This window comes from Aquarana catesbeiana, linkage group LG05 (assembly GCF_042186555.1).
Source record: "Aquarana catesbeiana isolate 2022-GZ linkage group LG05, ASM4218655v1, whole genome shotgun sequence".
Lineage (NCBI taxonomy): Eukaryota > Metazoa > Chordata > Amphibia > Anura > Ranidae > Aquarana > Aquarana catesbeiana.
In genome coordinates this window covers 409,621,666-409,647,300 of record NC_133328.1, presented here as the reverse complement: position 1 = coordinate 409,647,300, position 25,635 = coordinate 409,621,666, and the positions used below count along the sequence as shown (strand labels likewise).

At 43.4% G+C, this 25,635-nt stretch overlaps 1 protein-coding gene across 3 annotated transcripts in view; it reads left to right on the top strand.

The window, feature by feature from the left end:
* DCDC2 (doublecortin domain containing 2) overlaps positions 1 to 18,761 on the top strand; it is a 266,831-nt gene extending 248,070 nt beyond the window's left edge. For all 3 annotated transcript variants that reach the window (XM_073631151.1, XM_073631149.1, XM_073631150.1), the window contains one exon: positions 17,231 to 18,761. In XM_073631151.1, the coding sequence (XP_073487252.1) occupies positions 17,231 to 17,326 (96 nt within the window). In that variant the 3' untranslated portion in view covers positions 17,327 to 18,761. The remainder of the gene's footprint in view (positions 1 to 17,230) is intronic.
* Positions 18,762 to 25,635: the final 6,874 nt, after the last annotated feature.

The following is a 25,635-nucleotide window of genomic DNA, read 5'->3' as shown; positions in this document are numbered from 1 at the left end:
CCCACCACTGTAACACCCTGCACATCTGCCCCACCACTGTACCCCCTGCACATCTTCCCTACCACTGTAACACCCTGCATATCTGCCCCACCACTGTACTACTCTGCACATCTGCCCCACCACTGTACTGCCCTGCACATCTGCCCAGCATTGTAACCCCCTGCACATCTTCCCCACCACTGTAACACCCTGCACATCTGCCCCACCGCTGTAACCCCCCTGCTCATCTGCCCCACCACTGTAACACCCTGAACATTTATCCCACCACTGTAACACCCTGCACATCTGCCCCACCACTGTACTACCCTGCAAATTTGCCCCACCACTGTAACACCTTGCACATCTGTCCCCACCGCTGTAACCACCCTGCTCATCTGCCCCACCACTGTAACACCCTGTACATCTGCCCTGCCCGACCACTGTAACACCCTGCACATCTGCCCCACCACTGTACCACCCTGCTCTTCTGTCCCACCACTGTAACCCCCTGCTCATCTGACCTACCAATGTTCCCCCTTTCTCATCTGCTCAACCACTGTACCTCCCTGCACATCTGCTCCACCACTGTACCCCCATGCTCTTCTGTCTCACAGCTGAACCATCTTCTCATCTGTCCTAACACTGAACTTATCTGCTCATCTGCCCCACCACTGTAACCCGCTTTCTCATCTGCCCCACCAATGTACCTCCTGCAGATCTGTCTCACCTCTGTACCCCCCCTGCTCTTATGCCCCACCTCTGTCCCCCCTGCTCATCTGTCCCACCAATACACCTTCTTTCACATCTGCCCCACTGCTCTACCCCCTGCTTTTCTGTCCCACCACTGAACCCCCTTCTCATCTGCCCCAACACTAAACCCCCCTGCTCATCTGGCCCAACACTAAACCCCCTGCTCTTCTGTCCCACTGCTGAACCCCCTTTTCATCTCTTCCACCACTGTACTCTTCTGTTCATCTGTCCCACCTCTGATCCCCTCCTGCGCATTTTCCCCACCGCTGTTTCCTCCTGCTCATCTGCTCCACTGCTGTACCTTCTTCTCATCTATGATATGCGTGCTATGCAGAGTGGTGAAAGGAAGCAGTGATGAGACACGTCTACTGTACCTGTCCTGGCACACTCTTCTGATCCACCTCTTGCATCCAGCCCACGTGCTTATATGTGATGTATGTTATGTATGTGATGTCACATACAAGCATCTGGAATGGATATGCAATGATGAGCTCAGGTCAGGGGCATTTTCTGAAAGCAGTGGGTCTATGTGAAGATTATTGGTAATTAGATAAGTCGGGCCCCCGCAGCTGAGAAAAAGTGTGGCGTCTGTGCCACAGGAAAAGTTGGGTGTGATTTTCATTGCGCTGAATACTGGCTCTGGCTTCAGAGTTGTGAACAAGCAAGCTATTGCTTGTGAAACGTCTACCATTGCCTGTACCTGTCTGACCCTTTTTTGACAATAAAGATGACATCGAGATAATTTGGAGTTCCAGTGTGCGACCAATTCCTTGTCTTGTTCGTCTTCCACGGTGGTGAGCCGAGGTCTGCACCTGTGATCCATCCTGCACCTGAGTTTGCCTGGAGCGGTGTGTTTCTCTCTGTTCTGGCTTCAGAGTGCAGGGGTTCAGTAGTAAGTGATGCAAAGGTTCAGGAATAATTTCAACAAAGTTCCCAGAAGCTCAACAGTAATTCCACAAACTGTCACCTGATTGTGGTTTTCTCAATCACAGTGAAATCCCTTCTTCCTGAGATTGGTAGTGGCAACCAAGCGAGTCATCTTCCTCCAGATGGTGGACGGGGCTAGCAGGACTGTGATTGGCTTTAGCAGTGGCCAATCACAGTCCTACTCCTCCTGGAAACAGGGAAAAAAAATTTGGCAATTGTATGAAAAGAAAAAATACATGTAAAATTAACTCAAACCTGTAGGTGTCAGAAGTGCTAAAGTAATGCATATTTTTCCAGGGGAGTTTAATTGCAGCAGAAAGTTATTTTAAATGTAAATAAACGTAAACATGATACACCAATAATATAGTACTGTGCTATGTACTCTGAAATACAATCGCAGCACTGTAACAACAATAGTAAATTGTGTTTGCAAGGCCAGTGTTCATTGTTGATTTGAATCAATATAAGGGATCATTTTTTTTTCATTCTAGGTCTTCATTGAAGTTGAAAAATATCCTGCAGTATATGTTGTGCTGTGGCCATATTTTGCATCCATAGATTATTAAAGCAACTTTGTACTAATGTAAAGAAAAAATACATTTTTTACTTTACATTCCACTAGGGATGAGCTTCGTGTTCGAATCGAATGCATGTTCGACTCGAACATCGTCTGTTCGGTCGTTCGTTGAATTACGAACGATATGGGCCGTTCGCGCCAAATTCGTGTGGCGCGTCACGGCCCATAATTCACTGCGGCATCGCAGCGCATTGCTGGCTGATGATTGGCGAAGCATGCACTATGACCCGCATGCTTGGCCAGTCACAGTGCTGTCAGTAGAGAGAGCTGTAATTGGCCAAAGCCCCACACTATATAAGGCCGCCTACACGGCGGCCCTGTGTAGTGTGTTCTGGCGTGCTGAGAGATAGAGAGAGAGAGACAGTGTCATTTCATTTGAGTTAGATAGATTAGGCAGGACAGTCAGTCGGTTAGCTGCACTTACAGTGTATTGTGTATATATATGCATCCCAGGTGTTGTATATATATATATATATATATATATATATATATATATATATATATATATACTGTATTCAGTTTAGCTAGATCCATTCCTGTTATCTTCCTACTGACAGGCAGGCTTGTCTTGTTACAGTATTTACAGCTACCTGAAGAAAATTGCTGGTGTTCTTTTGATCCTATTAGTACCACAGTCAGGCAGCTAGACTATTTACAGTTAGTGTAGTGCGTCCTCCTCACAGTATTCAGCTAAAGCTACAAGTTAGTTTAGTGTGACCTCTGCACAGTGTTCAGCTAAAGCTACAAGTTAGTGTAGTGCGTCCTCCTCACAGTGTTCAGCTAAAGCTACAGGTTAGTTTAGTATGACCTCTGCACAGTGTTCAGCTAAAGCTACAAGTTAGTGTAGTACATCCTCCTCACAGTGTCCAGCTAAAGCTACAAGTTAGTGTAGTGCGTCCTCCTCACAGTGTTCAGCTAAAACTACAAGATAGTGTAGTGCGACCTCTGCACAGTGTTCAGCTAAAGCTACAAGTTATTTTAGTGCGACCTCTGCACAGTGTTCAGCTAAAGCTATAAGTTAGTGTAGTGCGTGCTCTGAACAGTGTTCAGCTAAAACTACAGCTTAGTGTAGTGCGTCCTCCTCACAGTGTTCATCTAAAGCTACAAGTTAGTGTAGTGCGTCCTCCTCACAGTGTTCAGCTAAAGCTACAGGTTAGTTTAGTGTGACCTCTGCACAGTGTTCAGCTAAAGCTACAAGTTAGTGTAGTGCGTCCTCTGAACAGTGTTCATCTAAAGCTACAAGTTAGTGTAGTGCGTCCTCCTCACAGTGTTCAGCTAAAGCTACAAGTTAGTGTAGTGCGACCTCTGCACAGTGTTCATCTAAAGCTACAAGTTAGTGTAGTGCGTCCTCTGAACAGTGTTCAGCTAAAGCTACAAGTTAGTGTAGTGCGACCTCTGCACAGTGTTCAGCTAAAGCTACAAGTTAGTGTAGTGCGTGCTCTGAAAGGTGTTCAGCTAAAGCTACAAGTTAGTGTAGTGCTTCCTCCTCACAGTGTTTAGCTAAAGCTACAAGTTAGTGTAGTGCGTCCTCCTCACAGTGTTCAGCTAAAGCTACAGGTTAGTTTAGTGTGACCTCTGCACAGTGTTCAGCTAAAGCTGCAAGTTAGTGTAGTGCGTCTTTCTCACAGTGTTCAGCTAAAACTACAAGTTAGTGTAGTGCGACCTCTGCACAGTGTTCAGCTAAAGCTACAAGTTAGTGTAGTGCGTGCTCTGAACAGTGTTCAGCTAAAGCTACAAGTTAGTGTAGTGCTTCCTCCTCACAGTGTTTAGCTAAAGCTACAAGTTAGTGTAGTGCATCCTCCTCACAGTGTTCAGCTAAAGCTACAGGTTAGTTTAGTGTGACCTCTGCACATTGTTCAGCTAAAGCTACAAGTTAGTGTAGTGCGTCCTCCTCACAGTGTTCAGCTAAAACTACAAGTTAGTGTAGTGCGACCTCTGCACAGCGTTCAGCTAAAGCTACAAGTTACGTCCTCTGAACAGTATTCATCTAAAGCTACAAGTTAGTGTAGTGCGTCCTCCTCACAGTGTTCAGCTAAAGCTACAAGTTAGTGTAGTGCGACCTCTGCACAAGCTAAAGCTACCTGTGGAAGGTTGGTGGTGTTCTCATACTGTTCTCATACTGTAGGCAGGCAGTTGATTTTGCTAACTGCAGTATCAGTATATGTATATATATATATATATATATATATATATATATATATATATATATATATCCCGGCTTAGTGCAGCTACAGGCCATTAGTATGTCTGGAAGGCCAACAAGGAGAGGCAGACAGTCACAAGCCAATAAAAGAGAACAAGCAGGCTCTGTGTCTAGAGGCAATGGTGCTGGTCATGGAGACGGTGCATCCTCATCAGCACATGGCCGTGGGACACGCTTGGCCTTTTTTTCGGCAGCTGGCCGCATTGAGCCGCAACATGCAGAAGACTTGGTCGAGTGGATGACCAAGCCGTCCTCATCCTCCCTCACCCATGCTCAGGGTACTTTGTCTGGCAAAGCAGCTGCCAACGCGGCCTCTTCCCTCAGCTCAATGGCATCAGTGACTCCTTCCCTAGCCCCACCAAGTCCTCCTGAGGAGTCCCTCGAACTGTTTGATCTCCATGGCCTCTTCCTGTGCTTTGTCCTCGGAACCAGCGGTGCTCCGTAGGCATTCAAGGGGCTACGCAAGTACGCAGGCCAAAAGATGCCATGCGGTGCTTGAGCTGGTGTGCTTGGGGGACAGGAGCCACACTGGGGCATAGGTTCTGTCAGCTCTAAAGGGGCAGGTTCAGAGGTGGTTGACGCCACGCCAACTTAAGGCAGGAATGGTGGTTTGCAACAATGGCACCAACCTCCTCTCCGCCCTCCGACAGGGACAACTGACCCATGTGCCCTGTTTGGCTCACGTCCTTAACTTGGTGGTGCAGCGGTTCTTGGGCAGGTACCTGGGCCTACAGGATGTCCTGAGGCAGGCCAGGAAAGTCTGTGTGCATTTCTGCCAGTCATATAATGCCAGTGCTCGGCTGCAGACCTCCAAAAGGAGTTTAACCTGCCCAAGAACCGCCTAATCTGTGACATGCCCACCAGGTGGAACTCAACGTTGGCCATGCTGCAGCGGCTGCACATGCAGCAGAGGGCCATCAGTGAGTACCTGTGCGACTATGGCACCAGGACAGGGTCAGGGGAGCTTGTTTTCTTTTCCCCTGGGCCATGATCAGGGATGCATGCACTGTCCTGTCACCATTTGAGGAGGCCACGAGGATGGTGAGCAGTGACAGTGCATGCATCAGTGACACTGTCCCCCTTGTCCACCTGTTGGAGCACACACTGCGTGGAATAATGGACAGGGCACTTGAGGCAGAACAGAGGCAGGAAGAGGAGGACTTCCTTAGCTCTCAAGGCCCCCTTTATCCAGACAGTGTTCCTGCGTGCCCGCCGATCACACAGGAAGAGGAGGAGGAGGAGGAGGAAGAGGAGGAGGATTGTGTCAGTATAGAGGTGGAGCCTGGCACTCAGCATCAGCAGCAGTCTTTAAGGAATCAGTCCCAAGAAACACATGGACTTGTACGTGGCTGGGAGGAGGTGTCTGCGGACCATGTCGTTCTTAGTGACCCAGAGGACTCCGGACCGAATGCCTCAGCAAACCTACGCTGCATGGCCTCCCTGATCCTGCAAAGCCTGCGTAAGGATCCTCGTATTCGTGGTATCAAGGAGAAAGACCAATACTGGCTGGCAACCCTCCTTGATCCATGTTACAAGGGTAAGGTTGCGGACCTTATCTTGCCATCGCAGAGGGAACAGAGGATGACATTTCTTCGGGAGGCCTTGCAGAAAGGTCTGTGCAACGCGTTCCCAGAGACTGGGAAGTTACAAACTCCTGTTTCTGGACAACGTGTTGCTAAGGCTTCGGTCAGTCAAAGAAGGAGCGATGGAGAAGGTGGCCGTCTGACCGATGCGTTCAGACAATTTTTTAGTCCGCAGCCCCAAGGTATGATCGGTTCCAGCAACCATCGCCAGCGTCTGTTTTACATGGTGCAGGAATACCTAGGGGCAAGATCTGACTTGGACACCTTTCCCACCGAAAATCCTCTGGGTTACTGGGTCTTGAGGATGGATCACTGGCCAGAGCTTGCACATTATGCAATTGAGCTACTGGCCTGTCCTGCATCCAGCGTTCTTTCGGAATGCACATTCAGTGCTGCTGGAGGCTTTGTAATCGATCACAGGGTGCGTCTGTCCACCGACTCGGTCGATCGACTGACCTTCATAAAAATGAATCAGTCTTGGATCACCACCAGCTACCAAGCACCTGATGCTGATGTAACCGAATAATTTTTTTTGAAATGTCAGATCCCTTCAAAGACTGCCTATGCCAAGTGACTATCCTGTTATGCTGAGTAATTATCCTCTTCTTCCTCAATGATCATGCTGATAGCTTGTAAGAACACTTTTGGTTCTGGGCGCCGCCACCAGTGCCTAAGGCCCAATTTTTAAGCCCCTGTTTAACAAGGGCATGTAATTACAATTTTTGATTTAATTCTTTGCAGCAGGGCTAGTTCCTGCACTCCAACTAGAGTATCTGTGAGGGGTTGCAGTGTTGTGGCACCAGCACCAGTGCCTAAGGCCCAATTTTTTAGCCCCTGTTTAACAGGGGCGTGTAATTACAATTTTTTATGCAATACTTTGCAGCAGGGCTCGTTCCTGCGTTCCAACTAGAGTATCTGTGAGGGGTTGCAGTGTTGTGGCACCAGTGCCTAAGGCCCAATTTTTCAGCCCCTGTTCAACAGGGGCGTGTAATTACAATTTTTGATGCAATTCTTTTGCAGCAGGGCTCGTTCCTGCTTTCCAACTAGAGTATCTGTAAGGGGTTGCAGTGTTGTGGCACCAGCACCAGTGCCTAAGGCCCAATTTTTAAGCCCCTGTTTAACAGGGGCGTGTAATTACAATTTTTGATGCAATTCTTTTGCAGCAGGGCTCGTTTCTGCGTTCCAACTAGAGTATCTGTGAGGGGTTGCAGTGTTGTGGCACCAGTGCCTAAGGCCCAATTTTTAAGCCCCGTTCAACAAGGACATGTAATTAGAATTCTTGATCTAATATTTCACAGCAGGGCCGTTTCTGCGCCCACCAAGATTAACTGTGAGGACTTACAATGTTGTGGCACCAACACCACCACCACCACCAAAGGCCCAATTTTTCAACCCCTGTTCAACAGGGACATGTAATTAGAATTCTTGATCTAATATTTCACAGCAGGGCCCGTTTCTGCGCCCACCAAGATTAACTGTGAGGACTTACAGTGTTGTGGCACCAACACCACCACCACCACCAAAGGCCCAATTTTTCAGCCCCTGTTCAACAGGGGCATGTAATTACAATTCTTGATCGAATATTTCACAGCAGGGCCCATTTCTGCGCCCACCAAGATTAACTGTGAAGACTTACAGTGTTGTGGCACCAGCACCAACACCACCACCAAAGGCCCAATTTTTCAGCCCCTGATCAACAGGGGCATGTAATTACAATTCTTGATCTAATATTTCACAGCAGGGCCCATTCCAGCGCCCACCAAGAGTAACTGTGAGGACTTGCAGTGTTGTGGCACCAGCATAACCACCACCATGACCAAAGGCCCAATTTTTCTGGCCCTGTTCAACAGGGGCATGTAATTACAATTCTTGATCTAATATTTCACAGCAGGGCCCTGTGAGGGCTTACAGTGTTGAGGCTACAACAACACCTAAGGCCCAAATTTCTGCTGAGTATATAGGGCAAGCCCCTACTTTCAAACATCCAACTTACAAACGACTCCTACTTGCAAACGGAAGGAGACAACAGGAAATGAGATGAAATCTACCCTATAGAAAGGGAAATTCTCTCCTGTAAGAGTTAATATGGGAAAAACTTTTCTCCTTTCCACTGATGCTTTATCACCAATCCTTGTTTCACTAAAAACCCCAAATTTTCAAAGAACATTTGTCATTGGGGCAAAAAGTGAGGTGAAATCTTCTGAAGAGGAGCACAGACAGCAAAACAAATGTCACAGGGGTAATAACCCTTCCCTATGTTTTCCAAAAAGCTTAAAAACAGATTTTTTTAGCTGGAGCTACACTTTAAAAATGTAGTAGTTCAAAATTACAAACAGATTATACTTAACAACAAACCTACAGTCCCTGTCTTGTTTGCACCGCCTGTATACTGCTGTTCAGAGTATATAGGGCCTGGGGGCCCCACGCCTTTCCTTTTTTTAATTCCCCTTAATACCCATGAGGACCTGAAGGGCCTGGTAATGGACTGGAGGGTACTCATGCCGTTTATCTCACTGATTTTCATCCATATTGCCAGGACCCGACATTACATTAAAGCCGCAAGCAGTTTTAAATGACTTTTTTCCTTTAAAAATGTCATTTTGTGCAGGGACTGTTCTAAGCACGGGAAACACGCGCCACTTTACAGGCATACTATAGAAACCCCCCAGGTACGATATTTAAAGGAATATTTCACTTTTTTTTTTACTTTAAGCATCATTAAAATCACTGCTCCCGAAAAAACGGCCGTTTTTAAAAGTTTTTTTGCGTTGATACATGTCCCCTGGGGCAGAACCCGGGTCCCCAAACCCTTTTTAGGACAATACCATGCAAATTAGCCTTTAAAATTAGCACTTTTGATTTCGCATGTTCGAGTCCCATAAATGTCAATGGGGTTCTAACGTTCGTGTAAATTTTCAGTCCGTTCGCAGATTCTGGTGCGAACCGAATCGGGGGGTTTCGGCTCATCCCTACATTCCACATCTTGGAGTACAGTACAGGAAATAGGCAACATATTCATACACCATGGATAATAGGCTTTTATCTCAAAGTGACACCATGGGACGTCCCCAAGCAAACCAAACTGTTTTAACAGGCCCAAAAACAACAAAGGCAACAATTGGACATGTACCTGCTAAAACTTTGAGAAAGTATGAACAGAAGATCAGGTGGTGGCCTTACACAGTTGAGCAACAGAGGCTTGGTGTCTAAAATCCCAGGATACTCTTACAGAGCTGGTGGAGTAGGTATGCCACAGCACAGGAGGAGGTTTTTTTATTTAAGAGCATAAGCTCTTGCAATCAAGTTTCTAATCCACATGCAATGATGGATTATGAAGCTGTGGGCCTCTTACGAGGTTCAGAAAAAAGAAAAACAGGGACTCTGTGGAAGCAGTGGCTTTTCAGTACACTCTAATGGGTCGGACTTATCCAGGCAATGTAAAGAGAATGCATTTGGATGCTTAAGAGCAGGGCACAAGCATGGCAGGACAATGTCCTAATTGAGATTGAATGCTGAAACCACCTTTGGAAGAAAGGATGGTCACGGGCGTAATTTAGCTTTGTTGTTGCAAAGTTTGAGGAAAGGCCCTTTACAGATACAGGTCTAATAGACGTGATGACTACCAAAAAGGCTACTTTGCTGGCAAGAATCTCCAAGGAAATATCCCTGATGGGTTCAAAAAGTGGTTTCTACAGGGCAGATAAAACTAAATGAAGGTTGGTCGTAGCATGAGAAACACCTTGAATAAAGGTTTTTAAAAGGAAATAAGAAGACAGGGGCCTTTGAAAAGGGATTGATAAGGCTGATACCTGCTCTTCTAGGGTGGTAAGAGCTAGATTCTGTGCAAGATTTGTTTGTAGGAAGGCCAGAATGTGAGGCACAGTGTAATATCTGGGACTGCATTGACTGCTCTCACATCAGGCAAAGTAAGATTTTCAGGTACGATAATAGATCTTCCTGGATGTAACCTTTCTTTCTTTCAGCAAGGGTAGGAATCACAGACTCAGAGAATCCTCTGCCCTTTAAGAACTGAGTTTAAACAACCGTGCTGTTGAAGCAAGATTGGAATAGTGGGTCTTGAGATGTCTGGTCTGTTAGGAAGGGGACAGGGGGATGCTAGGTTTTTCTAGGCTAGTTTGGTGCAAGTAAAATCATTATTATCCTCTCTTGTTTTTTTGTGGCGCAGGTAAGGCAGAATTTGCAGTGGAAAGGAGGCATGAATTAGTCTAAACGGAAACCATAGATAGTTAGAACATCGGAAGCCAGAGCTATAGGATCCATAGTTCTCTAAACAAACATATTCGAAGACCACTTATCTTTGGCATATCAGATTCTTTGGCATATCAGATTGAACACATCTGTATGAAAAGACCATTCCCCCGGTCTAAATGGTGGTGGCTGAGATAATTTGCCTGCCAATTGTCAACTCCTGGGATGTGGACTGAATGAATCCTTGGACAGTTAGTTTCTGTCCACAAGAGAATGTGGCTTGTTTTCTTCAAGGCAGCTAGGCTCCTTTTACCCCCTTGATAGTTGATATGTGCCACTGTGATGGCATTGTCTGACTGTACCTAAATTGTGTGTCCATTTAGAAGGGGGGTCCAGTGCTGGAGGTACAATCTGACTGCTCTGAGCTTCAAAATGTTGATGGAGAATTTAGTTTTCTCTCTTGAACGTGTTCCCTGAACTGTCAAGATTTGGAAGACTCCTCCCTAGCCTGACAGACTTGAGTCTGTTGTAAGAACAGTAAGGAAGGAAAAATATTCCCACTGCTAGAGCTGTAGTAGTGATCCACCAGGACAAGGAGCATGGGAAAGAGCCTGCGGAATGAAAAGAGTTCTTAAGTGGAATTCTCTGTTGTAAAGCATGCTCTCTCGGAGAAAGAACTTTCTTTTATGGAAGAAAGACTTTTATTAGGATGTATCCAGGATTAGACCCAAGTATTCTGATCATCCAGCCAAAGGCTTGGAGCAGCTGAATTGTCTTTTGGACACTCGCTAAGAATTGCAAGGGAGATGAATCCTTCAGAAGAAGGTTGTTTAGATTACTTGTCATTTGAGTGCCCTGAGTTCTAAGATGTGCAAGCAATAGTGCTAAAACTTTTGTGAACATCCTGGGAGCAGAAAGTAGGCCGAAGGGCATTGCAACAAACAGGAAGTGTTTTTCTTTCACTGCAAACTGTAGCCATCGCTGATGAAGTAGGTAAATGGGAACATGCAGATACACATCTTGGATGTTCACAGATGCCAAGTATTGCCCAAATGGCAAAACTGGCCATGTGAAATTTTGGAATTTGAAGGAATTTGTTGGGGGATTTTAAGTCCAGGACTGGAAGAATACCTCTGTTGGGCTTTGGTATTATGAACAGGTTTGAATAGAATCTCTTGAACTTGTCCTGTGGTGGTACTGGTACAACAAATTCTTGGGACAAGAGGTGGTTTAGGGGATTCTGCAAATCAGACTGTCCTTGAGCAGTCCTTGGTTGATTAAAAGGAGAAAGCAGTGAGGTGTTAGTTTTGAACTCTCTTGTAGCCTTTTGAAACCATAAACTAATAGGTCGGGGATGTCTGTGATCCAGAGAGAGGCAGACTGTAACAGACATCCCTCCAACCTTAGTAGTGAGGGTGTCTCTTTATTTGAAAGATGATTTTGGGGAAGGCTTGGTGGCCTTTGAGGACCAGGCCTTGTGCCAAAAGGAAGGACTGAACTTAGATTTTTAAGCTAAAGCTTGGTTAGAGTGTGCATGGAATCTGTGTTTGGAAAAGCTATGGGCTCCTGAGGAGAGTGCTTTTAACCTCCCACTGAGGAAGTAAGACCTTCCCACCTGTGACCTATTTGATGAATTGGTCAAGTGCCTCACCAAATAAACATCTTCTTTGCAAGGGCATATGAGTGATGTGCCTTTTACAGGCAGCTTCTGCTGTCCAAGCCTTTAGCCAGAGAATTCAACGCATATGAGTGGAGATTAGAGCCATTCTGGATATCTGTCTCGTGACATGTTCTAGGGCATCTACACTAAAAAGCAGTGCAGAAGGCAATTGTTGTAATTGCTCTGTAACAGGGTCATGTTGGTTATATGGTTGAGGCTGAAGAAGAAGCGACATGCTTTGAAATGTATCCCTATCTCCCAGTGCACTCCCAGCGGTGTCAGGCATCCTCTTCATACAGGCTCCGGCTTCCGTCCCTGGTTGGGTTGTCTTCCTGCAGCAGTGGCTCCCTGCTGCCTGTGCTCTTATCCCCCTGCTCATGGCCAAAGCAGAGGAATTCCACAGTGGCTCTGGGCTCCAGAGGTAGCAGCTTTGACTTTTACCGCTTTACACAAGCTCCCCTTTTGTGAGTGTGTTTTTAATCATTAATAAATATTGCTCATCTTGTTTACTACACAATGGAGGTTGCGTTTGTCTTTTCCCTTTTGTTTTCATGTTGGTTATTCATTGTCCCAGTTCAATTAGCTGCAGTTTGACATACAGAAATTGCAGCGAGTGTTGGAAGCAGAGCTGGGCCTGCCCGGTTAAAGAGAGCTTTTATAAGTGTCTCAAATTTGCTGTGACCAGAATCTTTGAAAGAAGGAACTTCTTTAGTAGGTACAGCGAGATGTTTGCTTAGGACATAGACATCAGGATCAACCACAAGAATAGCCCACTTTTTTGCAAATTCTTTTTTCCAATAGGGTTCTGCAAAGATTTGCGGGAGAGTGAAAATCCTTTCAGGAGTGACCCAGTCATGAGAGCCTGTACATTCTATCTGTTCATGAACTGGGAACATTTTGCAAGTTTTGGAGGTTTCTTTGTGCCCAAAGATGCATGGCTAGACAGAGGAGAGTCAATGCCAGTCAGCATCCCTAAGCACATATAACCATTTGGATGAGTGGTTATAAGCAAACAGTGGTGTCAGCTTTGAATTTTTGCAGAGTACAAATCTGGCTGCATCACTGCTGGCTGTGACTATTCATACACACTATGTACATGGCTGCCAGCAAGAGTGACAGATTCTTACTGATAGCGGTCCATGTGAATGGGTCTTTATCACTCTTCTCATCTTCATAATGTAGCATGGAGTTGTTCTGTAGTCCGCATAGACAGCAGAGAACAGTTAAAGGCAGCACAGTGATGTAGTGGATAGCACTTTCACCTAGCAGTAAGAAGGGATGCTGGTTCGAATCCCAACCACGACACTACCTGCCTGGAGTTTGCATGTTCTCCCTGTGCCTGCGTGGGTTTCCTCCGGGTACTCCGTTTTCCTCCCACACCTCAAAGACATGCTGGTAGGTTAATTGGATCCTGTCTAAATTGTCCCTAGTATGTATGAATGTGAGTTAGGGACCTTAGAGTGTAAGCTCCTTGAGGGTAGGGACTGATGTGAATGTACAATGTATATGTAAAGCGCTGCATAAATTGACGGCGCTATATAATTACCTGAAATAAATAAATAATAAATAAGTCAGCAGAGAACACAGGTAGTTATCAGATCACTGGGTTTCTGGCAGAGACTATGTGCTTTTTTTGCATTGACTGTATATAGCATAATGTTTTCAATGGTATATTTAACAGGCTAATGAAGCAAAAAAAAAAAAGTTAATTGTTTGTGGTTACATACCTTTTATTTGAACCAAATATTTAGTCCCAAATGTCAATCACTACCGAATAACCCCTCAAGACATATAGGATAAATATGGGGCGCTATAAACATATTAAATGTCAAAAACCTGTGTTAACACAATAGTGGTGAGACCCTCTTATTGTGATATATATAGCTCGTGACAAATAGTGTTGCTATCAATCTATCAATAACACACAAATGATAAATAAACAATAAATATGTGACATACAGGTGAAACGCTGAGTGCAGTCACTTTACTCCATGCTGTGACATATCAAAACATCACATCAATGTCCATATATTCCAAATGAGTCAGCCCAAAAGGAACTGCTTGTGACAACATATGGTGCAATCTTAGATGAATACACTCGAGTGTCTCCGTGTGTCTTCCACCTCACCCCCGTGTTTAGTGAATCACACCCTCCAGAAATGCACTCACCGATTTACATTGCCAGCACTCTCATGCAAGGCAATAAACGCTTATTTTACCACACTCAAGGGTAAACGGATCAATCGATGTCCAGGGTGATGGTTATTCAATAGATCCACATGAAAGAAAATAAAGTGCTCCAATAGTGTGAACCAGCAAACAAAATTTATCAAAACCACTGCAATCTTCACATGATGCACTCACATTATAAAAAAGATAAAACAGCAGAAACAGTGTGCAAATCACACCAATCTTCAAACTTATGTGGATAATGCCAATAACTGATGGTCACGGCGGACCCGAGGTGTGCTAATGCTGGGCTGCAATCTCACCCCTCCCCTCGGTTGTCCTCCGCTCCTCCGTGCACTCGAACTTCCTATCCTCCTGTGTGGCTAACAGCGCTGTGTGTCACGTCTCACAGCCACGCCCCCGACATGTTTCATCATAGGTAGACTTATTCGTGGGATTGGCTGTGTCTGCTGTCCTTCACCCCTTATATTTGCTCCTGATTGATGCCCATTCGGCCCCGCATTGCGCATGCGCACACCTCGCGTCCCCGTTCTACTGATTCTACATAGATTATCACATCGGAGCTGATTGCACTTGGGGTCGGGCACATGAATAAAAACATATATATAAAATGCATCAAATTAACTAATCCATACATGTCTCCCTATTGTTGTATTAAAGACTAGATGAGCTATAGTTGACTGAGTGAAGCATCACACACTGATATACTCACTGGTCATTAGTGGTAACTACAAGTGTCACCACAAACCAGCCCTTTCATACACAGGCTGATGTTCAAGTTGTTCAATACAACAATAGGGAGACATGTATGGATTAGTTAATTTGATGCATTTTATATATATGTTTTTATTATTTCATGTGCCCGACCCCAAGTGCAATCAGCTCCGATGTGATAATCTATGTAGAATCAGTAGAACGGGGACGCGAGGTGTGCGCATGCGCAATGCGTGGCCGAATGGGCGTCAATCAGGAGCAAATATAAGGGGTGAAGGACAGCAGACACAGCCAATCCCATGAATAAGTCTACCTATGACGAAACATGTCGGGGACGTGGCTGTGAGACGTGACACACAGCGCTGTTAGCCACACAGGAGGATAGGAAGTTCGAGTGCACGGAGGAGCGGAGGACAACCGAGGGGAGGGGTGAGATTGCAGCCCAGCATTAGCACACCTCGGGTCCGCCGTGACCATCAGTTATTGGCATTATCCACATAAGTTTGAAGATTGGTGTGATTTGCACACGGTTTCCACTGTTTTATCTTTTTTATAATGTGAGTGCATCATGTGAAGATTGCAGTGGTTTTAATAAATTTTGTTTGCTGGTTCACACTATTGGAGCACTTTATTTTCTTTCATGTGGATCTATTGAATAACCATCACCCTGGACATCGATTGATCTGTTTACCCTTGAGTGTGGTAAAATAAGCGTTTATTGCCTTGCATGAGAGTGCTGGCAATGTAAATCGGTGAGTGCATTTCTGGAGGGTGTGATTCACTAAACATGGGGGTGAGGTGGAAGACACACGGAGACACTCGAGTGTATTCATCTAAGATTGCACCATATGTTGTCACAAGCAGTTCCTTTTGGGCTGACTCATTTGGAATATATGGACTTTGATGTGATGTTTTGATATGTCACAGCATGGAGTGAAGTGACTGCACTCAGCGTTTCACCTGTATGTCACATATTTATTGTTTATTTATCATTTGTGTGTTATTGATAGATTGATAGCAACACTATTTGTCACGAGCTATATATATCACAATAAGAGGGTCTCACCACTATTGTGTTAACACAGGTTTTTGACATTTAATATGTTTAGAGCGCCCCATATTTATCCTATATATCTTGAGGGGGTATTCGGTAGTGATTGACATTTGGGACTAAATATTTGGTTCATGTATCTTATTTTTAAGGGGCAGCTCAACTGTACTAATAATTCACGTTTATTTGGAGTATATCATTTGCACCAATTAGCAATTTTTGGGTTATTTTAGGGCCATTGGCGCGGTGGAGGTGTTTTCTGTTTGAAGGGCGTCGTATCATCCAGGATACCTATATACTACTACATACCTTTTATTAACTGTAAAAATATTAGCACCGACTACCTTCTCTGCTTTCCTTCTCTGCTTTCCTTCCCTGATACATATTCTGTGCTCTAACAAGCATGTGTACTTTGGACTAAATCTAGCAAGCATTATCATGCATCACATTACACTTGTTTTCTGTATCACTGGATACAGATAATACAACCTTGTTGATCTTCCCTCTCTTCCTCTCTCCCTCTTTCACTATCTCGTCCCTGAAGCCGGAAAATCCACAACAACCGCAAGAACCCATTTTAATCATGCTGTTTCATCACTTGTAACCTTGTCTTGTAAATGGAAACCTACAAATATATATTTTGTTTCGAGAAAAAGCCAAAAACCTGCTTTGATAGTGTTTAGCATATGTACTTCTTCACTGAAACGAAAAAAAAAAAAAATAGTACACTAACAGGGCACATTTGTAAATTAATCACAAATATGTGAAACAGCAAGGGTAGAGCAAACTGAGATACTTTGATCACACTATACAGTATATGTCTGTTCAGTAGTGTTGGAGCTCATCAAGATTATAAGTGTATTTTTTATTTAGTCGTATACTGTACAGATACTCTTAAAGTAAAATGTTCACAAATATTAAAATAAACCTGTGCGGTCCTGCTAGGATGGATAAAAAGTATTAGAATGTGAGACTTTCCCTGGAGAGGGTGCTACTTTGGGATCCCTTCAGTGCTGCCTACACATGTAGAATGTTAGTCACTTGATCTTTGCTGAAGGGTGAGATTGGACAAGTGACCCTTTCCTTTAGTTAAGATAGCATGAGCACAAAAACTGTGGTCATTACTGAATAACGCTATTTGGTCTAGCAAAGGCATATTATATTGATTGTTTCTCAAATTGGTGTGGTTGTTCCAGCTTTCAATAACTGTATAATATTTATGAAAAACCTTAAATAAAAAAAATGGTCCCATCAATGGTTTATGTTTACTAAATGACAGCAGTCTTTAAAGCAACCAAGCCAAAAATAATCAGATTTTGCTGCAATATTCAGTTTCACACTATCTGCCTAGTGTTCAGCTTTAAACTTTTACTTTGTTTTTGTGCAGGCTGAATATTCTCTTCAAAGACCAACCTCATCAAGACTTCTGGAGAAAGTGTCCGCTCCTACTGACACAGAGAAGGATTTGGAGCCTGAAGCCTGATCCAAGGGAGGAATGACCCCTGATCATAGATGCTACCTTGATACTTGAATCTGCATGTTTTACTGTATCATTACAAAGCTAGTTAATGGAAGAAGGAGTATGTATGTAGACATGTATATACATTTACGTTCCCTCATATTAAACATATCAGCATATGCACTGTTTCTAAATTGGATTATTTTTATCAATAATGTTCCTATCTATTTATTAGGTTACTTTTTATACTGTCAGATGTTTTGTAATTGTAATTTAAGGATTTATTTTGTTAAGCCATATTACATTAACGGGGTAAGGAAACATTGCACTACCTATAGCTACAAGCATACTGCTTATTGCATTCACTGTTACGTAATGTAGCACAAAATATAGAGCTAATTATTTTTTGGCTTAGTGTAATTTTTAGCAAAACTAGAGGGTTCTATAAGAGTGTCCATTCCTGGGGGCTTAATTGTGTCATGTCGATTTATTAAAACTGGAGTTCAAAATCCGGTGCAGCTCTGCATATAAACCAATCAGCTTCCAGTTTTTTTGTTGTTGTCAAAACTTAATTGAACAAGGTGAAGTTAGAAGCTGCTTGACTACCATGCACAGCTGCACGAGATTTTTCACTCTCCAGTTTTAGTAAATCAACCCCACTGCATGTGTTGGGGAAGAAATTAGCATAATCTGTAGATCGGCTTACCAGTTCCTTGTGTCAGATCCATACCTATCCATGGTAAACGTCTGACACACAGGCAGAGGATGCTAGAGGACAATGGCAATCAGAAGTGTATAGCGTGGGACTTTACATTTGATGTGTGATAAAAAAAGGGTTTTGGGTAAGGGATTTTTACGCTCCACGCTCACTGACCCCTTTTCGCTCGCTCCCATTGAATGGAATACTCTGATAAAGTGTCCAGTATAGTAAATCTTACCAGTCAATCATAAATTGCCTTTCTCTAGTCTGTGTTGCTCAGTTAAATTTAGGAGTTGCTTGGATCAGTAGTTTACGAAAGCCTGCTGTTTAGGCAAGCATTTTGTGTACTAAAATAAAGAATTTAGATTTTTAAGATTGTTGCTACTGTTGGAAGTGAAAGTCCAAGCAAAACGTTCTGATGTTTTCTTTAGAGTAGGAAATAAATACAATCTCTGAAAGGCTTTTTTATCACTATATATGTATGAAAAGATGTCCCCTCACTTTTTGTGGGTTCATCAGGATAAACAAGGAGAGGTAATCTGGACAATAGGACCACAAACAACAATAATGCACTTTTTTTTAGTAAGGGTTGTGTTTTCTGTTGCTATGTTCCCATTGGGAGATAACCTCTCACTTCCTATGTAGTCATTAGGATAGAAAGTGAGGGCAATCTCCCAAGAAAACATACTGTAACATACCAGGTTAGAGAGTGAGAAAACAAGGGTCTGTCTATTGTCCATGAAAGATAGGAGTTGTGTGGGAAACAGAATAGCAATGGTGCATGTGGAGAATTAGATAGATAAGCTTCCAGAATGAGGTGCATCAGGCCCTTCCTTCCTCTATGTACTGTATGTACATAGAGGAAGGAAGGGCCAATGGAAGATGAAGCATTGACAAACAGGCCAAACCCAGAGTCTGCAACAAGGAGTATGGCTGAGGTCCAAAGCATCAAACAGACGTTTGAGTAAATCTAGGACCAAGGTTGGAAAAGGCAAGCCAGGCTGGTCACATCATAAAGAAGAAAGTAGATCAAGTCAGGATATAGGACAGACTACTGAAGATCACTTAGCAATAGCTATCTATAAGACCATCCCTTAAGCGTGGGTTCACACTATTGCAAATTGGATGTGGGTTTCACCGCATCCAATTCGCATGACAGGAGTGTATGACCGACTCTCAATAGAGCTGGTTCACACAGCCCCGGAGCGGCCGCAGAGCGCACAGCAGAAGAGTCCTGTGCGTCTTTGACTCAGTTTCAGGTCTGAATTCAGCCAAAAATTTGGACCTGAAACGGTGAACGGAGACACACCGGACCCCCTGCTGTGCCCTGCGACTGCGCATAGTGTGAACCCAGCCTGAAGGATATGTTCATTTAAAAAAAAAAAAAATGTGTATTTATTTTAATTTTTTTGAAGAAGAAGAAGCCTGGAAAAAATTGCACCCACAATCAGCAGATTTCAGGTGTGAAGCAGGGCTCTTGCAGACTGTCAGTTACACACTGACAGGAAGAATCAATTAACTACCCAGAATGCTCAACAGCGCCCTGGTAATTCACTGAAAACTACAAGCCAACAGCCGCAAAGGCTGTCGGTATTTGTAGTTCATTCATTCACAGGACTCTGTGAATGAATAGCGTGGCCATGTGGGCAGAGCCCTGCATGGCCACTTTCTTTTCAAATAATGACAATAGGTACTGGGAGAAAATCCCCAGCCTGCTGTCACAGGGAGTGCGAGGATTGGGGTGGAAATGGGTGCAACATGAAACATGTTCCTAAAGGTGAACTACACCAACAACTCTGCTGTAAAACACATACACTAATGCAGGTGCCCACTTGGCAACTGCCCAAAAGACAATCCATTGCCAGGCACCCACATACATATGATGGCAGATTGTACTTTCCTAACAAATACAATAACAAAAAATAATAATTTCAGACCCTTTACATTCTATCTAAAACTAAAAAGTTTTGCCAGGACTTTAATATCAATTTTCCCTGTCTTTAAAGTACACAAAGGTACTTTATCTTTAGTGTAGAGGGATACTATTTTCAAATATGATATCATTTCACATGACTCTCATTGACAGTAATTTACATTGCACATGTAAGGATTTCATAAGCCCTCTTTAACAGGCACTAAAATCTGCTCCTGAAAACAGACAACTTACATAGCGGGATGCCAACAGCAATTTAGAAATAATGACCTGTGTTCCATCCTGAATGTTTACTGTGATCACCAGCTTGAAATGCACTAACATTTACTTAGTCTGTCCTTGCAAAGTGTAAAATGTCATCCTGATAAAATAGTAATCCTTCCATACACACCATTGTCTAAGCAAGACAAATGTTGTCTTTTATACACAAGTAAGCGGTATTAGATGTTAACATTAACATGTAATTATTATGTAAGTTTACTGAGTGCTAGACACTGTACAGCACTTGTGATGAAATGGAGATAATGCGCATGGGTAGATTATTCCAAAGCCTAAATATGAATACAAAAGAAACAATTTGTATCCATCTGGGCAGATATAATCTGACCCATTTTGTTGATGGCTGAGAGCTCAAGTGATATGAATAGTTTTTAGGCATGCACAATTTACAGATTATTTGAGTCGCTAAGGGCAAGCATTCAGCTATATTTTTCATAGACTGTACAGATGTAGCACAGATCAACTGAATGCACAGCAGGAAAAAAAAAGAAGCTTTGATAAATATACATTATATTACATTTTTACTCTGAATCGTTCACTCATATCTGCTTGTTACATTTTTTGGAAGGCTTTTATCTTTTGAAAACACATGTAACTCATATCATATAGAATATTATTTTTCCTAAAGAAATTTTAAAAGTTTTATCTGATATATGCAACATAATGTTAGCTAAAAATATTATATAACATAAGCTGTTTGTCACAAATAAACCACCATTTACTTTAAAATAGTTGAAATGTGTGTTATTTCAATCCATGTAATCATGAAACTTCTTGAACAGGATCAGCATTAAACCAGAGCGGAACTACTGAACCTAAAAGGAATGAAACTGCAATACATTTATCCTTGGGAATTAGAAATATCATCCTTGTGTTTTACCAGTACGTAAACAGCTGTCTTCATATAGCTGCCAATATATCCATCTGTTATACATACAGTGAAATGTAGCACATTATTTGCATACAGTTTTGTGCAATCAGCAATAGAGAAATACGCTCTAACTTTTATCAGTTTTATTTTATGTCTATCTTGCAATGACATACTGTACATACAACACATTTATTATATGTATACATTGTGGTCAGGTTGCTTTATCAAATACAGCATTGCTCTAGACAAAACAGCTAAATACACAGTCGAAATGCGTACATAGTTACTGTTTACTTGCTAAAGCATTTGTAATTCTTTTAAGCCAGTTTTCTGATTTATATGCATTTTCCTTACTGCAGATGGGTACACATGTAGTTGCTGCTTAAAGTGTATGTCCAGCCAAAACTTTTTTCTAGTGTTGGTTTAAGTGGAGAAGGATTAGGACCCCTAGGTTTTTACTGGTATGAGGACTCAGCTAGAGATATTTATCCTCACTTTCTGTGCTGCTGGCATTGTCTTGCCAAAGAGGAATTGAAGGTTACTATCCAATAGGGATGGGCCGCACAGACCCCTGTTTGGTACGCACCAGAACTTCAAACACCGCGAAAGTTCGGACCCCGACTGACAAACCCCATTAAGGTCAATGGGACCTGAACGTCAAAAATCAAAAGTACCCATTTTGAAGAATTATATGCAAGTAATTGAGCATACAATGGTTATAGAGGTCCGGGTCCTGCCCTGGGGGACATGTATCAATAAAAAAAAAGTTTGTGAAAAACGTAATTTTTAAATGAGCAGTGATTTTTTTGATTTTTAAAGTGAAAGCCTAAAAATGAAAAAATCCTTCCAATATAGTGCCTGGGAGTCCCCTTAGTCTACCTGTGAAGTGGCAGATCTGTAACATTTCTAGAATCTGCTGCAGCAATAATTGCATTTACAAAGCCAAAAAAAATGACATTTTCCCTGTAAGCTGCCTTTATTTTGCTCAGCAACAGCTGGGGAGCCAGTGTGTATGATGAGGCCACAATGTATTGCACTGGGAACAAGATTAGAGATTTTTTGGATACATTCTGGTGTCACTTTGACTTTGTATAGAAGTAACGGATGCGTAAAAATTTGTCTTTGGGTGTCGGTGGTGCATTCCCACCGTAACCCTATAGAGGTAATCTTGATGAAAGGAAGAATTGTCCTTGCTGTAAAAAATTGCAATGATATGCAAACAGGTGCAGAAAAATTGGTCTTTGGGTGTCGGTGGCGCCTTCCTACCGTAACCCTATAGAGGTGCTCTTGAAGAAAGCAAGAATTGGCCTTGCTGAAAAAAATTGCAGTGATATGCACCTGTCAAACAGGTGCAGAAAAATTACTCTTTGGGTGTCGGGGGCGCCTTCCCACCGTAACCCTATAGAGGTGCTCTTGATGAAGGCAAAAAAAAAAATGGTCTTTGGGTGTTAATTGTGCCCATAAAACCTATACCAAAAACATTATTCCAGATGAAATGATTGAACACCCTCAAAGCTAGGCAGCCTCGAAGTCCTGCAGAGATTTCACATCCCAAAAAGGCTTAATCAGTGACATCGGCATCAGGGGCTTCATAGCTGGTAATCCAGGACTGATTCATTTTTATAAAAGTCAAACGGTCCACGGAGTCTGTGGACAGATGCATTCTATGATCAGTAATGAAACCGCCTGCAGCACTGAATGCCCGTTCTGAAAGCATGCTAGATGCAGGGCTTTTTGTTTTGGCCATGAGGTGATCATCCACCATGTGATGCAGACGCTGCCGATGGGATGTGGAAGCTGACAGCCCTGGGCGGCGAGGACTAAAAAAATTCTGAAATGCCTCACTTAGGCGAACGCTTTCTCCACTCCTCTCTTGACCAACGGAAGACTCAAAACAACGTTTTTCACGACACTATTACCTACTGGAGTCAGGGAAAACGTTCAATAAAATATTCTGCACTCTCTGTGGGGATGGGATGAGTTCTGAGACCCTTCCCTTATAACGGTGGTCAAGGAGGTTTGCCAACCAATAATCATCCTTCTCCTTTATGCCACATATTCATGGTCCTTTTGCAGGCTTTGAAGCATGAGGTTGCCCATTTGCCTCCAATTTGCCGAGGCTTGAAAAGCAGACTCCTCGGGGTCACTCAGGATGACAGCATCTGGAACTTCCTCCTCCCAGCCACGTACTACTCCCAAGGGTCCTGGGGTTGGAAAGCCATCGCTTACAGATTGACACATGTCTTCCTCTTCTTCGAAGCCTATGAAAGTGCCAGAATCCTCCTCCTCATCCCCCTCCCCTCTCTCTCCTCCTGTGTGTTCTGTTCATAGGACAATTCTGCAGAGGAGGGCATGGAGGTGGCAGAGGAGGAGCAGGTAGAGCTCACAGGTCTGGCATCATCACCACCAGCTATATGGAGACATGAGGGCACAACAAGCTGCAGCAGCGAGCCATGTCCTGCATCCTTTCAAGTTGCAAGCAACGTTACCCAGTGTGCTGTGAACGAAATATATTGTCCCTGTCTATGCTTGCTGGACCACGTGTCAGCAGTAAGCTGGATTTTACGGCTGACGGCATTGCCCAACAATGTCAGAACATTCCCTTCCACGTGATGGTAGAGAGATGGATGGCCTTATGTGAAAAGTAGTAATGACTGGTAACCTGCCATTGTGGTACAGCACATTGTGGGAATTCACAGAAGGAAGAAGAATCCACCAGGCTGAAAGGCAGAAGTTGGAGAGCCAACAGCTTTGACAAGCTTGCATTTAGACGCTGGGCATGTGGGTGGCAGGGACTGTATTTTTTTTCCTGCTGCAGAAGATGGGGCAGAGAATTTGCTGGCTACAGTCTACAGCTGGTGGTGTGCTGCTGGCAGATGTGCTGCTAGGACCTGGGACACCCTGTGCTATACCATCATCCCTGTCAGTGGAGGCTCCTGAGAGGTAATGACTCGGTAAAGCAGGGGCAGACTGAAGTGGGTAAGGAGGAGGAGGAGGGACATATTTGTGCCCCTTTTGTGTGGCTTTTAGGTGCTCTTGCCAACGGGCTGAGTGGGTGGGCATTAAATTCCTTGTTAAGCATGTGATGTCAAATGGCTGGTGTTTTTGCCACTTTTGATGTGCCTGAGACACAGTTTGCACATAGGAACAGTGCGATCTGCTGCAGATGAAAAAGGCCCAGACAGCTGAGCTTTGGAGAGTGGGCTAGGAGATAACAGCTGCAGAATGTGATGGAATAGGGTGGCTGCTCTCTACTCTTTCTTGATGTCGGCCTCCTTGGGGTTGTGCCGCCTCACCTTCAGTTTCCTCCTCTGCTCTATCTGGCACCCAAGTCGCATCAGTGATCTCATCATCATCATCATCATCATCATCTCCATCTCCTCCATCTTCATCATTACCACTGGAGACAACTTGGCAATACGCTGCGGCTTGGGGAACATGAATGCCAATTTTAAGTGCAGATAATAAACAAAAAACCAAGCGCTGAGATGGATATGAATAAATATAAGTGAATAAGAATAAATATATGAAGGCTGATTCATCAATAAAAATTAAGCTGCTATCAATAAAAGGTGATTAGAATCCCACAAGGCATAAAAAACATATAAAAATTGATGCGCTCTAATAGATGATCAATCAATGTGTACAAACACTGTGCTAAAAAATGTAAAAAAGATGAAAATAAACCATTATAAAGATGACTCAAATAAATAAATATGTAAATGAATAAATAACTGACAAGTGAACATAAAGTAAAATCCTAGTGCTACTACATGTAAAAAAAACCCAAAGTGCTCAGTAGCAATATATAGAAAATAAATAAATAAATGCCAATCTGATGGATAAATACTGCCAATAAATTGCAATCATAAGATAAAAAATTCAGCGGAGATAAATTAGTCCGGAATATAAGTGTAATTGACCCAGCAGTTAATTCCTTATTCGAATAAATTGATTTACTGTGTTTGATCGCTGTTCATGATTACTTTCTTTTTTCACATCCCGCTTCAGCCAAAATAATGTTGGTAGTTTGGTTCTCAACAAGGATGATTTTATGAAAAGCAAGCAAAGAAATAGATCATTGCGTGATGAACTAGAAGAAAGTACACAAGCAAACAGCACAGAGATACACTCACGTGCGCCCGGTTAAGTAAAGGCATACAGGTAAGCAGATCGCAGTCAGACGCTGTGGACTAGGCTTATCACAAAAGCCACTGCTGTTCAGCTCAGTGTGTCATACAGCAGTGAACGTCCTAGGCTCCTCCTATATATTTATATGTTTGTTATGAATGCCAATTTGTCTACCAGTTTTCCTCCCTCTCTCTAGGCTCATGTTCCTGTCATCCTCGACCTCAGAACCAACATCTAAATCCAGTAATGGCATCATCAAGGAGCAAGTGGCTGATGCTGTGGTCAAATAACTCAGCTGACTCCTCAATGGCTGATGTTGGGGCTATGGCAGGAATAGATGTGGACAAGGAGGCAGGTTTATCCACTCTGGCAACTGCAGGGGACTGCACACTTGTCTCTGCTTGCGTGACAGAGGATGA